The sequence below is a fragment of the Scatophagus argus genome, chromosome 22, assembly GCF_020382885.2.
Source record: "Scatophagus argus isolate fScaArg1 chromosome 22, fScaArg1.pri, whole genome shotgun sequence".
NCBI classification, from domain to species: Eukaryota; Metazoa; Chordata; class Actinopteri; family Scatophagidae; genus Scatophagus; species Scatophagus argus.
Window position 1 is genome coordinate 3946588 of NC_058514.1, and position 15300 is coordinate 3961887.

The 15300-nt window shown below is 40.9% G+C and overlaps 1 protein-coding gene across 6 annotated transcripts in view; it reads left to right on the top strand.

Moving 5' to 3' along the window:
• Window positions 1–6159: 6159 nt before the first annotated feature.
• Window positions 6160–15300, top strand: part of ppp1r12a (protein phosphatase 1, regulatory subunit 12A) — a 45544-nt gene continuing 36403 nt past the window's right edge. For 4 of the 6 annotated variants that reach the window (XM_046378711.1, XM_046378710.1, XM_046378712.1 and 1 more), the window contains exon 1: window positions 6160–6520. In XM_046378711.1, the coding sequence (XP_046234667.1) occupies window positions 6284–6520 (237 nt within the window). In that variant the 5' untranslated portion in view covers window positions 6160–6283. The remainder of the gene's footprint in view (window positions 6521–15300) is intronic. The other 2 variants (XM_046378709.1, XM_046378708.1) reach the window with 1 other exon arrangement.

Genomic DNA, 15300 nt, shown 5'->3' on the forward strand with positions numbered 1-15300 from the left:
TATCTGCCTGGAGCTTGATATTTATTTTTGATGGCAAAAACCGATGATCTTTTTTTTCCATGGTTTGCTTGGGCGATGATTCATCGTAGCTTTTAGCACTAACCCATTACAGGCTTCACCGCAGCTCCAGATTTTGGCCTATTATTAGCCTCTTTTCTCCAGGAAACAAGGTCACTCAAATAGCCTTGTCTTATTAGGCTGTCACTACTCATTTGGCCTTAAAGAAACACACATTCCAAAATTAAATGTGTCTGCATCATACACTAAGTCCACTGTTCATTTGCACATACCTGACATAACGTTGTCAGCGTACATTTGAACTGAGTTAGCACAATCAAACATCCATTGTTATCGTGCCGGCGTAATGGCCTGGGATTGAAAGAGCAGAATCGAGTGATGCTCCAGCTGTACAGCCCTTGCTAAGTGAAAGCGACTGTCCTATTTCTGTCCAGGGTTACAGCTCAGCTGTTGTCTGGCAGCAGATCACCTCATGAACACTCACCAACCCTTCACTATCTTTCCTGCCATACCCTGCACCCCAGTTTTGGTGCAGGCTGTTCTTGCCAAGATATCTCCTAGTGTTAACAATCTGTTGATCAGCAGATTATTTTGTTAAGCCTGAATTTTTTTCAGTGAGGTCCCTGATCACATGTGCAGCAGTGCATCTGTCAAATGTGACATACTCTCCAGGATGGTGCTGAGAAGCTACAACAGCTCCGGTCTGCACTTTACAGCCCTCATCTCCAAAATGCAAAGAGTGAATCTATGCGATTTCATTGTCTATCGGCTCAAAACGTTTAGATGATACTCAGAGTGGATTAACAGTGTACAAACACACACTGAGGAGCCAGACGTGACAAGTAGCATCCACAGCTGAGGAGAAAGACGTAGCATGTGACCACTGTCCAGATCAGGCTGCTATTTTTATTTGTCTTGATGAGAATTGGCTGACACAATCTGCCCCCCCTTGCTTTACCCCACCTGTCATACTCTGAACCGCCTCGCCTGTCTCTTTCAGTTTCTCTGCAACTCGGTTCCTGTTCCTCCACTTCACTGTCTAACACAGGATTGTCCTTCTCATTCCACTCTGCCCCCAAATACTTTGACAGTTGAAGCCCCTGGTGACATTAGATGGTGAAGGTGAAGTTCTACACATAGCTAACAATAGTCCAATGGAGGCCCATTTATCAGGGATGGACGTGGGGTTGAGCCCAGTCCAGTGTGCGATGTCACCTTGGGGCTGTTACTTCATGGATGAAGAGTAGTTTTGTGTTCCAGTGCCGCTAAGTCTCACCTGATACCACAGGCCAGAACAAGCCATTCAGTCCACCAGTGACTAATTGAAAGGGTCTGAAGGGCTGAGCCAGCACTATCAGGGTATTTCTCGACATCACTTTTTAGACATCCTCTGATAACATCAAAGTATAACTATTTCTATCTGCTTGATAGCGCTGCTGTCTGGACCTGCAAACTGGGAAGGAGATGAGTGTGTCAGTGTCGCAGGCGCCAACAACAGGCACGGGGTGACATGGGAGCATGGGAGCAGGGAGTCTGGCTTCTCTCAGATGGGACTGAGTTGTCCACACTTCACCAGTCACCCCTCTGTGAGTGCTGCTTGTCTGGGTCACCTGCACAGACATGCTGGATGTATTTTCCCTCTATGACTGTACTGTTGTGACTAGTGGAAGGTTTATATCAGTGCCAGTCTTGACTAATCTTTAATAGTTCCTTTCATATTCGCTTTCAATAAGTATATATTTTAAAGAAAAGCAGCATTTGCCCTGGACCTTTAATGTCCTTTTTTATCAAGCTGGAATAGCCTCATAAACACCATCTATGCGCTAAGTGAACACTTTTGAAAGCTACACTAATAAAAGTTAAAAAAAAGGAAGTAAAGATTTATTTTTAAAACATGTTGTGAAACAGATTTTGTTACCTGTTCTCATAGAGCCAAGCCAGCTGTTTCCATTAGTTTCTTGTCTTCATGCTAAGCTAGGCAAACTTTAGTGTACAGATGTGAGAGTGGTACCGAATCTCCCATTTAACTCTCCATTAGAAAGCAAGAAAATGTTCAAGAAAGTTCTCAAATTGAATTAAACTGAAAGAATTGCTATTATTAATTGAATAATTTACTGGCAAAACCCTGTCTAAACCAAAAGTATCAGGTCTGTATCAAAGCTGGATAATCTTGTTAGGGTGATATCTGATGTATCAGAGGGACAGTTTCAATCTGCATGAGTCAATATAAATGATAGTGTCATTTTATTTTCTACTATGGGTGATCATTAATACTCATTAATACTTGTCATGAATCTACCATCTGGCTTAACAAACTCCACCAGAGAACAGTCCCTCCAGAAACACTCAGTTAAAGCAGTAAACACGAGCTTCCTCTGGTGGGGGGGGGATCAGTTAAAGGTGCTGAGGCCTCTCAGAACACGTCTCCACCGACCCGACTTTTAGGTCCGTCGATGGGTTTTAATCAGCTCGCTCATGCAAGTCTCAGCAGCTGAATACAAACAGTGAGAGCACACCAGTGTAATTGTGAGGTATTGATACACTTCAGTGACTCCCAGACACTTTCATCCTCTCAAGGAACAGGAACAACAGCAAACAATGATCAGAGATCAAAGTGGAGGGTAATGAAAGACAGCCGTTTGTCTAGAGGTCTCATGACACATGTGCTGCAGGTCCGCCCCGACAGTCGCGTCTGCCTGTCAGAGGTGAAGCTGACAAATGATTTTTATCATGTGTTGTATAATGCATTGCCTGCTGAATCCTTTGACACCCGTTCAGGTATATATGTGTATAAAAAACAAACAAACATGAAATGCTCTTCAACGATCTGCTGGCACATCAGTCAGTGCAGTTATTTGCACTGTTTATATTTGTCTGCTGAAAGCCATCATTGTGACAAAAATAATGTAACTGACCATTCCATTGTTAAACAAATTCAGTCTGAGGTTGGTCAATTATTCCCCAATTACTAATGTCTTCACTGAAAAAGAGCCACAATGAGCTGTTAGCCTTCGCTGACATCTGAGGTAAATACAGCTGCTGAGGGGATACAGCAGGATGCGTAAACAGGATGCGTTACTGTACGTCCGAGATGTTTGTGACGGTGCTAAGCAGCGTGTGTGGATATGAGATGAAGATTTTCCATGCCTTCAGTGCAACAACAAGGCCTTCTTATGTAACTATAGTGTTGACATTTTAGATTTTAAGCAAACAGGGGGGGGGTTGCACAACACCTGCTGGAAATATTCTAATAATAATAATCCCCTGACTTTTTTGCATTTTGTCTTTTCTGACCCTAAGCTACACACAGTAACTGAAAATTATATGCATTTTTGATACAATTTGAATCTTGTTTCGTTTTCATTTGAGGGAATAATACATTTCTGGCTAAGTCTATTGATGACAACTGTTTTTAGAGGCCAGCACCATAACATCAAGGTGGATTATCTTTTTAGGGCATTGCATGAGAGAGGTGGAAGTGGAGGTTGAGGTGGTGACGTCTGAGTTTTGCTTCAGTTTCACTGGAAATTCTATCTGATGTTTGTAGCATCCATATTTGAATCTGCTGAAACTTAACAGTTACATTTGAACTCTAATGGCATATGTACCTGTTACACACTTTCTTTCCGCACATGCTGTGGCACATTCAGTGCCTGGTATTTAAATGTTATTTATTTAAAACAGCTTTTTGAAACAACTCGACCAAAAGCCTGGCACGGTCTGCGGCTCGAAAACTCTCTCGTACGTCACACAGATACACAAAGACCTACAAACTCGGTACACTGATTACTTCAAGAGCTGGATGTGGCCCACATGGCTCGCCTCGTGCTGTCAGTTCCCCGCCGAACAGCAGCATCTTACGCATCACTTTCCCCCCCAACCCTCCTGATATCAGCACACTGAAGCCTCTGACCAACAACTTACTGACACTGACGCTGTTGGTGTTCAACCATCCCTGTGACTCAGTAGAACCACGGTAATTTCCCAGGACATTTCTGTAACATTAAGGATCAGTATCAGCTGAGTTGCTTGTATTCAGTGCATGTTAACTTCCTTGTTCTGGCTCAGAATCCCTTTCTCATTTAGTGCATTTGCAGACAATAAATTATTTAAATGTCTGCATTCAGTGCCACTGATGGGAGGAATGGTTCTGCCAAAAGAAAACGGGAGGGTAGCGTGACTTTACACAATGGCACATGGTCACAGTTGTATAAATGTTTTGGATCTTGATTCTGCTTGAACAGCTTGTTATTCAGGATGTCGACTTCGAGTTCAGTAGGTGTGTGGTATCTAATCAAGCACAAGCGGCACTGTTTTTTAAAATGTCTTTAAACCCCAAAATAACATAATTATCATCTGTAATGACACTTCAGCGTAAAAAAAGAAAAGCGTCTGCATGCTTCATACCAACTACTTGCGTATGAAAAGGCAATACCGCACCCCCCGCTGAGTACACATGGGTGTCTGCCAACAATAACACACAGTGGTGCCAAAATAAAAAACACTTTATGCCTGGCCACCTTGTTTTTACTCCAGGTTGAGCCGGACCACCCCGGTGCTCGAGTCCACTAGACATTCCTAACACTTCAAGTGTTACCCGTCAAATCGTTACAGGTACTTTGTGGTAAGAAGGCTTTTATTTTGCCTCAGTGTGCAATGTGTTTTTATTTGGTGGAAATGGAACATGCTACATGTGACATAGTTTGACATATTCAATGCGATCAAGGGTGGAAGAAAGGGGAAATACCTCTAAAATCAAAGTTTGTTTTAGTTAGCAAGACTAAATGCCATTTCCTGGAGCGAACAAAAAAAGATAAGTCACAGTTACATCACAGCAAGGAGGGACATGGGTTAATTTTAACCTCTAGTAATGATAATACAATTTTTAAAGAGAAATGTACCGCAACTCTGCATACTTGAAGACAGGGGATTTAGTCTTTGCTTTGTCAATAGTAATATTTATACTATTCATACTTCCAATATTTGGTTTTCACTGTGCACCTGTAGAAAATAGATACAAAGTACAGAAGAATGGCCTGAGATGCAGTCTCTATGGGATGCAACTTCCCAGGCTGGCACAGGTAAACCAGAGGGACATATAAGGGTTTGTTCATCAGAGGGGTTACTACATTTTTTATTTATCATTGTGGTTTTCCTTTGTTTTTGGCTCTTTTGTCTAGTTTTCTGAGTTTTTAAAACACCATAGGTTTAACATTGTCACCTATAGCTCCTTCAGTTAAACCAGAGGCGGGTGAGGCAGGTTAAAATATTTAGCATATTCATTTGTTTTATGTGGAATCAATTAACAGAGATTTGTAAAATCTTTCTTGACTGCAACTCAAAATAAATAAAAACTCCATGATGGTCACACACAACCAAAAAGAGAGAAACAAGTTTGAGGTTTTGAGCACTACACAATTTAAGAGCTTGCTTTATTAAATTATTAATATTCAAGAAATAAAACCAGTATAAATTAATTTTTCAGGAACTTGATGGGCTGAGCCTTCATATATTGAGCTTAAATGATCATAATTGACCTTGGAAACAACAGTTTGATCAAAAAACATCTCCACACAACATCTCCTTATATCAACTGAATCATCTCCATGACAACTGAGAAACTCCTACCACTGAGAAGAGCCACAAGATCCGGTTCAACATTTTGTAACAACATATTGGACTTTGTAATGATTGTAGATTTTGTCAAGCTATTCACATTCTGCATAATATCCTACACCATTCTTACAAATACCATACCGACATTTTAGCTTTGGTTACGTTCACTGATGTAGTGATAAATTTCTTGGCTGAACTTCAGGTGAACTCTGACTTCAATGATGTATCCAGTAATATCACAGTAAAGAATGGACTATAGGCCTACAAGATAAAAAAGGAGTGGAGAAGAGATGGTACAAATACATGCTCCTGTATGTAACAGTACCCCTCTCTCTCCCTCTCCGCTGAATGTTATGTAATATTTTTAAGCACTCTTGTCTTATTTGGTGTACACAGTCTATAAGGGATTACCCTGCTCACTCTTACCTCTCATAATCTGCTGATGATGACGTTATACTGCAGAGCCTCCGATCCAGATCTCGCGAGATTATGAAAAAACAATCCAGACTCTCTCTCTCTCTCTCTCTCTCTCTCGGTTCCCCCCTCCTCCCCAGCCCTCCCTTCCCACGCCCCAGTGCGCTGTGGGATAGTGGCACTATAAAGTATATCCTCTCTCGGAGAAAGATAAGAAGCCCGAGACAGGAGGGGGATGAAGATGGCGGACGCCAAGCAGAAGAGGAATGAACAGTTAAAGCGATGGCTGGGCTCGGAAACGGACCTGGAGCCTCCTATTCTGAAAAAGAAAAAGACGAAGGTGAAGTTCGATGATGGCGCCGTGTTTCTGGCCGCCTGCTCAAGCGGCGATACCGAGGAGGTGCTCCGATTGCTTGACCGGGGCGCTGACATCAACTACGCCAATGTAGACGGTCTCACCGCCCTCCACCAGGTTTGTGCTAGCCTGCTATATGTGTTAACGTCGGTTACTGGCTTTGCCAGCATCATTAGGCACAAATATCGGTTTGCTATTAGCAATTGCTTTCCCTGGAACACCTGTCAAATGGAAGCCATTCTCATCCCGTTGTTTACGTACCTAGCACACCCGTCCTTTTCGACGCAGAGTAACGTAAGAGATGGACACATTGGCTTCTTTAGCTTGGTTATGGAATACTTGAAACCCAAACCGTGCCATCGTTGCATGCAGTTTTCACAGTACAACCCACATTAAGTAACAAAGTGGAAATCTTCGCTTTTGGGATCACTTTTTGTGTCAGGAAACTAGCCTGAGTCTGTATCCTCAGTCAGTGGGTGCAGTCTAATTGCTGTACTGCTGCATTACATATTATAATGTTGGGTCGTTTTATGTGGTAAATTGTATTCAGACTGAACAACCACCACTCTTTTTATTATTCAGGGTTATTGTTGGATAAAACTGATTTCAGGTACAACGATTGAGTATTGTCCATAGTAAAACGTCAATGCTGTCAGTGATTGAGACCCTCAGCCAGGCAAAATGAATTCCTCAACGATAGCTGTAACCCGGCTAGCAGTAAAAGTCAGTTTGTTGATAAACCCTCCGCGACTGCGACTACTCTCTGGAGGGGAAGCAGGAGCTAGCAAGCGATAGTTGGTTACAACGTCATTCAGTTGCTGGCTAACGTTGTCATTGCTAACTGTGTGCTACATTTATGTAATATTCACATTGCTAAAGGTGGTGTTCGGATAAAATGTCATGAAGTTGTAAACAGTGGTCAACTGTTTCGGTGCAGCATAGCACCAAACGGAATGCATGCTACGTTAGCAGGATAGGCTAGCTGTCGTTAGCTGTTTTGTAGGTTTAGCTAAGGTTAATTCATTCATCAGCTAACCCGAGAAACTACGTCAACAGATACCCTTTGTCTCCAGATTTGACTTTTGGTGGCTCTTGCGTGTTGGGCTTCAACCAGAAACCTATATGTGCTAGATACTTTACTGTTTGGTTGGAATGTTAGCAGTACTAAGCTAACTACTTGCCGCTAACTACGGTAGCTACGTTAACTAGCCCCTGTAGTTTGAAAGCCAAATAATGAAAATGGCAGTTTTGGCTGTGGTTCGTCGGTAACGTTAGTTGCTACCGTATGTCCGAGGTCTTTTCAAACTAAGCATGGCAAAGTGTGTGATTCACAAGCTTCAGAAAACACCAGTTCAGTGACTGAAATGTTAGCGTAGTGAGTAGGTGCAGTTACAGAAAGGAGAGTCCTGATATTGCAAAGTTGGAATTAACGATGCGTAGGTTAGTGCACATACAGTAGACATGTATTAAATAAAAAATAAATTGCTTCAGTGTTTTCAAACTATTTTTTTTGTAGTTTGTGTGCACCAGTGTAGTTTATGGATTAATGTATAGTCTTCTGCTTAGTTCATTCTCTGCTGTGCTCCAGATGTGACATCATCGCTATATCCTTTTACCAATGAACAAGTTATACCTGGGAGATAATTGGATTGAAGCATTTCACTTCATGTTATTAGTTAGTGTCATTTATTACACATTGAATAAGATTATAATACGTTAACACTTTTAGCTTCACGACATCAGTAGCAGACTTAAGTTTTAATACATATGGAATTCTTGTGTTTGATAGCTAGTAGGTGAAATTTGAGAAAGGTTCCTGGCTGGGTTTGTGCACAGGACATTGCAGTTATATGTATGTACCTTACACTTCTGGGGGCTACAGGACACATCCAGTACCATATTATGAACAAATCAAAACTCAATTTATTATAAGTGGAAACAAGTATTTACGCAGCCACATTCATTGCATTAGAAAGGGTATTTTCTTTACCTGTTTGTTTGGATAGCAAGTGTTGAAATGATCTAATGTTTAACAGTAACACTTTTACATTAAATGTTTAATGATAGCATAGATTTCCAGTGATGTCACCTTATTACTCATGCCCACATGTCTAGTCTTAGTAAGCCTGAACACCACCTTGCTACATGGTATGCTTGTTGTCCAAGATGTTACACCTATTAAAAGTTTAAAAGCAAGTTTTCTGAGATAGGTCATTAGCTTTTTCTTTAGATCATGAATAGATTTTGTTTGTGTGAATATTTTCTCTGTCTGTTTGTTAATGGTGTTGTTAAATCAACCATTCTTTGTGCCAGAGTCTGTTTTAATTAAATTTGGAGTTAGCATGGCACCCTGTGCAAACTCAATGGGTAGAAATGCTGTCTTTTTTTGGGCTGATGTCCAGTGATGAACTAGAATGAATTTGATTTGCAGTGCAGCTCTCCAGGCCTAACCATCTCTGGAGACAAGGTGTATGTGTGTGTGTGTGTGTGTGCGTGCGCGTGTGTGCACACAATACGGGGATTTGTGTTTAAAGTGCTAATCCCAGAATTGCAGCGGGGTCAAGCTGATGTTAGTTCCCTTAGATGAAGTGAAGATGAGATCGACAGTCAGTCATCTGATGTCTTTCTTGACGTCTTTGTCGTTCTTGTTGTTGTTGCAGGAAACAAAAGTCCAAGTATAACATGGCAAGACTTCATGAAACTAACCATTCTTTTTTTTTTTTTTTTTTTTTTTTTTTTTTTGAATGGATAAAACATCACCTCGGCAATTTTTAAAGTTTGGTTTTTATATATGTGTATATATATGCAATAAACTGTTCTTCCCTATTCTATTAAATGACTGACCACTGCGTTTGTTGTGAAGTGTGTCATGTTATTACATGAGGGCTCACTCCTCACTGGGTGCAGATATCACTCCCAACGCTGGTGACCATTGCAGGGTTATAAATATCACTGCCACAAGTTCTCCTAACTGGGTTTCAGAAGATGATACTAAGTTTGGGTATGACTCAGAGTCTGCAGCTCTGCTTTGTAGTGCAGCTCTGTTGTACTCTCACATTTAGGCTAGAGGTTATGTCTTTATGTGAGTCATGGACCTTCTGTCACTTTAAAAATGATTTGCTGCAGAAGGACCCATAAACATGTTCCCTTCTGTTGTTGTCTCTATGATGGAATTCGTGATGAAGATCATTACAGGCCGTCTTATGCATATGGATGTTGTGAGGGATGTGTTTCATAGAATTAACCAATAATTATGTGATGTGATACACAGAACACCAAAGTGAAGAGTGTGAATATGTAATTTCAAAAATCAGCTTTCCGTTTTGTGATGTGATTGACTGAGATGGATTGCTTCATCCAGTCGCAGACTGCATGGATTGAGGCGGATACTATAGAGGCTGTACACGTGAATGAGGGGTCCAGTAGACGGGTTCAGATTCCAGATCTTGTCGGCTAAACTCGTCTGAGAGGGTAGCATTCCAAGTTCTGTCGTCCTAGCCTGTGCATTCCTCACATGACAGTCGCTGGAAACCATGGCAAAGAGAGAGCAGAGCAGACATTCCTCAGCTGTCACCTAAACCCCTCCCTTCTAGTCATTCCCTATCTGGCCTGCCTCTCCCCACACAATGCCAAGGCACAGCTGACTGTTGCCCACTGAGCTCCATCAAGGCAATTAGAGTGGAGGTAACCAGGGCTTGTCGTCGCTTCACACAAGAAAATCTCCACACTGACCCACACCTGAACTTTTTTTTCTTTAGCGTCCATGGCCTTTGCTGATCCCCGAGACAGGGGTGACAGGACTCAGCTCAGCTTAACATGTCAGAGCCGCATATTACAATGCCGCTGCTCTGTTGACATTACACACCCTCATTATGGCCCTGAAGTCTATGAACATTATCTTGCACTGTCTCCATGACGACGACTCAGGGAAGGTTGCTAGTCACTTGTGTTGGTGGATTTGCATGTACAGAGTGGGAGTTGCATAACCGACTGAACACAGAAAGAGTCTTTGGCAGTGCTCAGCACTTTGAAATGAGAATCAACTTCATGAATCTTGTAATGGAACAATTACAGAGCATGTGGTGGAAGATGGTGAGGTGGCTGTGTTTCTTTTCATCCAGACCAACATCAGTCATATTAATACATTACATAATGACTGGGGATCTTGCTAGAGCCCCAACCCTGAGATTCTCAGCTGTGCCTGAGGCTTGCAGTTGGCCAGTGAGGGGAAAAAAAAACAGAAATGCCTTTGACATGTTCCCTTACTTCTGATAAAGGCATCATGGCATCCTCTTACAGACCCCAGAGGGAGAGAATCCCGCCATGTCATGTGGAGAGGCCCACTTGGCTGAGACATGCAAAGCGTCACATTGCATTACAGATGATCTCTGTCGCTCTCACCTGTCTGGTTAGCCTGCACAACAGAAATGCAGAGTAGTTATGTATTGAGAAGGGTTTAATCCATAAAAATCTGTAAGGCTTCTACCTTTTAACTACCAGATCTGTTGCTTGTTAGATAAATACCTAGGATTACATTTTTTGCAGGTGAGCTGTAATACACAGCACTGTTTTCAGCGCTTTTGTGGATGTACAGCATGTGGCCCAAAAGCTTTAGGAAAATGAGCCCAGATGACCAAACAGTGCTCTTTAGCATATAAGTTTAAAAGGGGTCCCTACTGATATTTGGTACATTCATGTAAGGAATTATAAACACACTGCTCTTGGATGTGCGGTGATTCAAAATTGGGTTTTCAGTAGCTTCAGCAGAGAGACGAGTGCTCTTTTCAGAAGAGGGAAGCTTTTCTGATCGTATGTTTTAACTTACTGTTGAACATTGAGACTCAGGTAGTGTAGACATCAGTCTGTTTGACTTTGGAGTGCAGCACATCATTTAATATTTTGTCCAGGGTCATTAATTAGTCGTGTTCTGCAAGTGACCTTTTCTTTAGACACGGTTATTTTGACAGTAAGATCCGATGAGATTAAACATTGCATGTAATTCAATACATGGCACCACAGTGCTTTTGTGTATAGAGGGAACTGCCTGCCATGTGTAGAGCCATTTGTTGGATTCATGCAGAGAATTCGTCTGTTGGCTGTTGCTTCTATGATAAACAGCTAAAGAGATATCGCTGGGGGACTAGGTTTCAAAGTAGACATGATACAGGTAAACTACAAATGTGTGCTTAATTAAATAAAATGTATCATAGGCTTTTGTGGTAAATTATCCCAATATTTAGGCTCTAACAGGAGTGCTATATGCAGCATGTGATGACCATACTGTTTTTTTTTTTATATCTGCCCTTTTCTGCAGAAGTCTGCTTTCACATCGCTTTTCTTGTAAAAGGTTGCATAAAGCTTCCAGGTTCTTTGTTATGGCTTGAGGCCGTTGAGCAGTTGGAGCTACTCTCTCATGCATTTCTAAAATATTGCAGAATACATTAAGATGCAATTTAATAATTCATGGACTGGAATCTAGACAGTCTGGATTTTATTGTTCTGTGTCTTGCTCAAAAAGTCAACTGTCAGTCCTCCTCAAATTTGATTAGCTATTGTCATGTTTAGTATTTTGTTCTGCCTAATATTTAGATCCAGATACTGCTTCTCATGAGTTGTTACTGCTTATCATTATTGATGATAGCATCAGTTTGATATTCTAAAAATTTAAAGGCATAAGCCTTCACTTATACATCTAATTTGGTTCTGTTCAATACACACAAGAGACAAATCATAATTTCATTTGACTGTTTTCATTCGACTCTATGTGCCATTATCCATAATTTTGATGGATGATCAGTTTTGCAGACTTGAGGGTAATGTCAAAGAAATATTGCTGCATCATGACATTATTAACCACATGAAACAAAACAGGTCTTGCAGAAGTAAACTGTAGCCTGTATCTATTGAGTTCAAACAGATGGCAGCTACAACATCAGGAGCACAAGAAAGAAAGAAAGCAAGCATGTCTGAATCAGTATGAATTAGAGCCAACCAAATCTTGACACAACAGCAGAAAAACCGTACATACAGTTACATTAAGGAGTGTCATTTATTTGACATTTCCTGCCAGTGTCGACCCATTTCCATTTCAGTCAGCACGTGCTTTGTGTCCATCGCTTGACCAGCACTTAAGGTGTTAAAATGTGTGTTGAACTTTACGCAGCATAAAAATTATGTTCTCGGTTTAACTTCTTACATGAAAGAATATGTCATCCAGTGCTATGCTGAATTGCAGTCTGCACTGAAACACTGTATTGTAACATCATCATGCTTGATGACTGAGAGCATTAATTTTAGAATTGGAGTGCCAGAATAAGGATATTTTACCTGTTTATAATTGGCGGGTCTCTCCTTGTCAAGCTGGCCTCGCTCACAGTTTCATTCAGTCTTTCTACCAACCCCATAATCAAGAGCAGGAAGTCTCTGGTGTTTGCGCGCCAATGCTCTGCAACATGCCAGGTCATCTGCTGATTGTGACATGTCAGTGTTGTTTCCTTGCACACTGTGTCATGGGAATGCATATCACTTTGAAAGTTGATGGCCACTATATAAGCTAAATAGATTGGCAGGATTGGTCCCTACTGCACTGAAACAAAGCAGTTTGCTTCTTATTGAAATGAAAATTCACATAGTTCAGGTGCGATGAAACTATAACTCAGTCAAGAGTATAAAATACAACCATTTGCAGCAGTCGAGGGTAAATCGGAGGAAACTGATGTTTATTTGTTAGAGAGCGATTTCATTGAGCTTTCTGAGAAGTTAAACATTAAACTGTTAAATCTTTAAAGAAAGAACTGTAGTGTTATTTTCCCTTTTTAAAACTAAAAACCTGCGTGGCTTAGTTGATTTTGGTTTGGGTGAATCCTATGCATCTCAGCTCTGACGCTGCTGTGATAATGCATAGCGGGGATAAAATGTCAGCGGACTTGGAACAGTGAGGGTTCTCTGAAGTATTTCAGATGAGCACCACTGCAGGTTGGAACTGGTTCACCTGGGGTCGTAAGCAGAATTCCTCAGTAGAGTAAACCTGCTGCCACGTATATGAGCTGTACTGACTTAATGGCAAGGCTGTGGACGTGCACTTGACCTTGCATAATAGCATGTTTCATGTGAGATGGACTTGTTATGTCCCGCTTAACTTTTTAGCCCGGTGTAATTGTTGCATTGCCCTAACATGAATTGCTGTATATGAGTTTAGAAAAACGAGAAGTTGAATTCAGACTGAAGACTGCTGTCGCTTCCTTTCTGTTAAATGCTTTTTGATGATGTCATTGTGGGCTATTTTGATGTGTATTTGTCAACCACTCATCAAGTTGTAGCTCTTAATGCTGGAACATTTTAAGAGGAACTTGCCAGGTGCCTCAGCAGACTAATGTCCACCAGTCTCTTCTATATGTCCCCACTTTTCTAAGCCACGCATAGTATTGAGCTGCTGTGAAATGTTTGTGGGATGACTTCAGCTTGTTTTTTCCCCCACCGCGTGGCACATTATGTCTGTCTTCTACTTAAGCCAGGTCTTCTTGAAGCCATCCTGCTGTTGTTTGCTTGGCGGCAGTCACATGCCTCACGCTGAGTGTTTTTATGAGCTTTTTTTGAACTGAAAACACCTGGACTCAGCGTCTGCGAATTCCTCATTGTCTTGCTGAGCAGCAAGTACAATTAAAGAGAGCGCATGTCCATTTGTCTGTTGAAGGGTGAGGCTATAGTCTGTTCATTTATTCTCAAAATGGCTGAATCCTTAGCTGACAAAATGAGTGCTAGAGGTGGACATGATGATTGGCCCGTTGTACACAATCTATACTTTGTTATAGTTCATCCAGGAGTTACAGAGGCTGATGGTCTTACATTCTGAATTTGGAAAGTTATTGTCGCTTCCACTTATCACATTTTTGAAAATTCATAATTATATGTTTGAAATTATGACCATAAGTTATACCAGCGCTCCCCTTATATGCACCTTTTTAGTGGTGTAAAGCTGCTGATTTATTTTTTTATTTCTGCATTTCTAATCATAATTCTCTTCCTGTTGTTCTTGATTACCATTCATTTTTACTTTTACATAGTATTCAAGTTAGTTCTGATCCATGAGTGGCCATGTCATTGAATGGAGCTGCTGTGGTGCTTTTGAGTAAGCGCATACAGCTTCCTGCAGATAAATAGCCGTGTCAGTAAAGGGGTCTGGACCTCAACAGTCCAAGTACTGGCTGATTCAAATGGACTTATACAGGTATGGCCTCTGTGTTAGCTTGAAGCTGATTTTCTTTCTATTAGTATATCTGTTTTCCCTATTTGAAATAATGCTATATGGTTTTATATCATGTTGTATGCCCAATGTCCCTCACTGGACAAAGAAAAAAAAAAAAGATATAACTGACTACCAAGTGAAGGAAGATGAGTAGGCTTTTACTTTGCCTCCTGTTGGTGCCATTTTAAATGATGCTAACAAATGGTGATTAATGTGATAGAAAAAGTTCTTCTTATTCGTTTTTTTATCTAACATTGTATTCTTTTAATTATAGATTTAATTGCAGATTGAATTAGATGTGCAATTGAATATAATGACGTTCTTGTACATCAGAGGGAGGTAACAGAAATAATAAAATTTTAATAACAGGACTCGATGAAATGACATCATTACAGTGTGTCCTCAAACTGAATTTTATCTCCATGTTTTATAGAGCATAAATGTCCGGTCACTGAGTCCAATCAGGCTGAGATGTTAATAGACTGTTGAATTAATAATTAATTGACCACAACTGAGGCAGCTGGATAGAGAACAAAGAAGTCATTACTATGCAGCATTAAGACATGGTCAAATTACAATCCTCAACATGTAGGCCCTGGCTGTTTTATAGGTCATGTTGGGTTAAAATAAAATTTAATTCTGGTCGGGACCA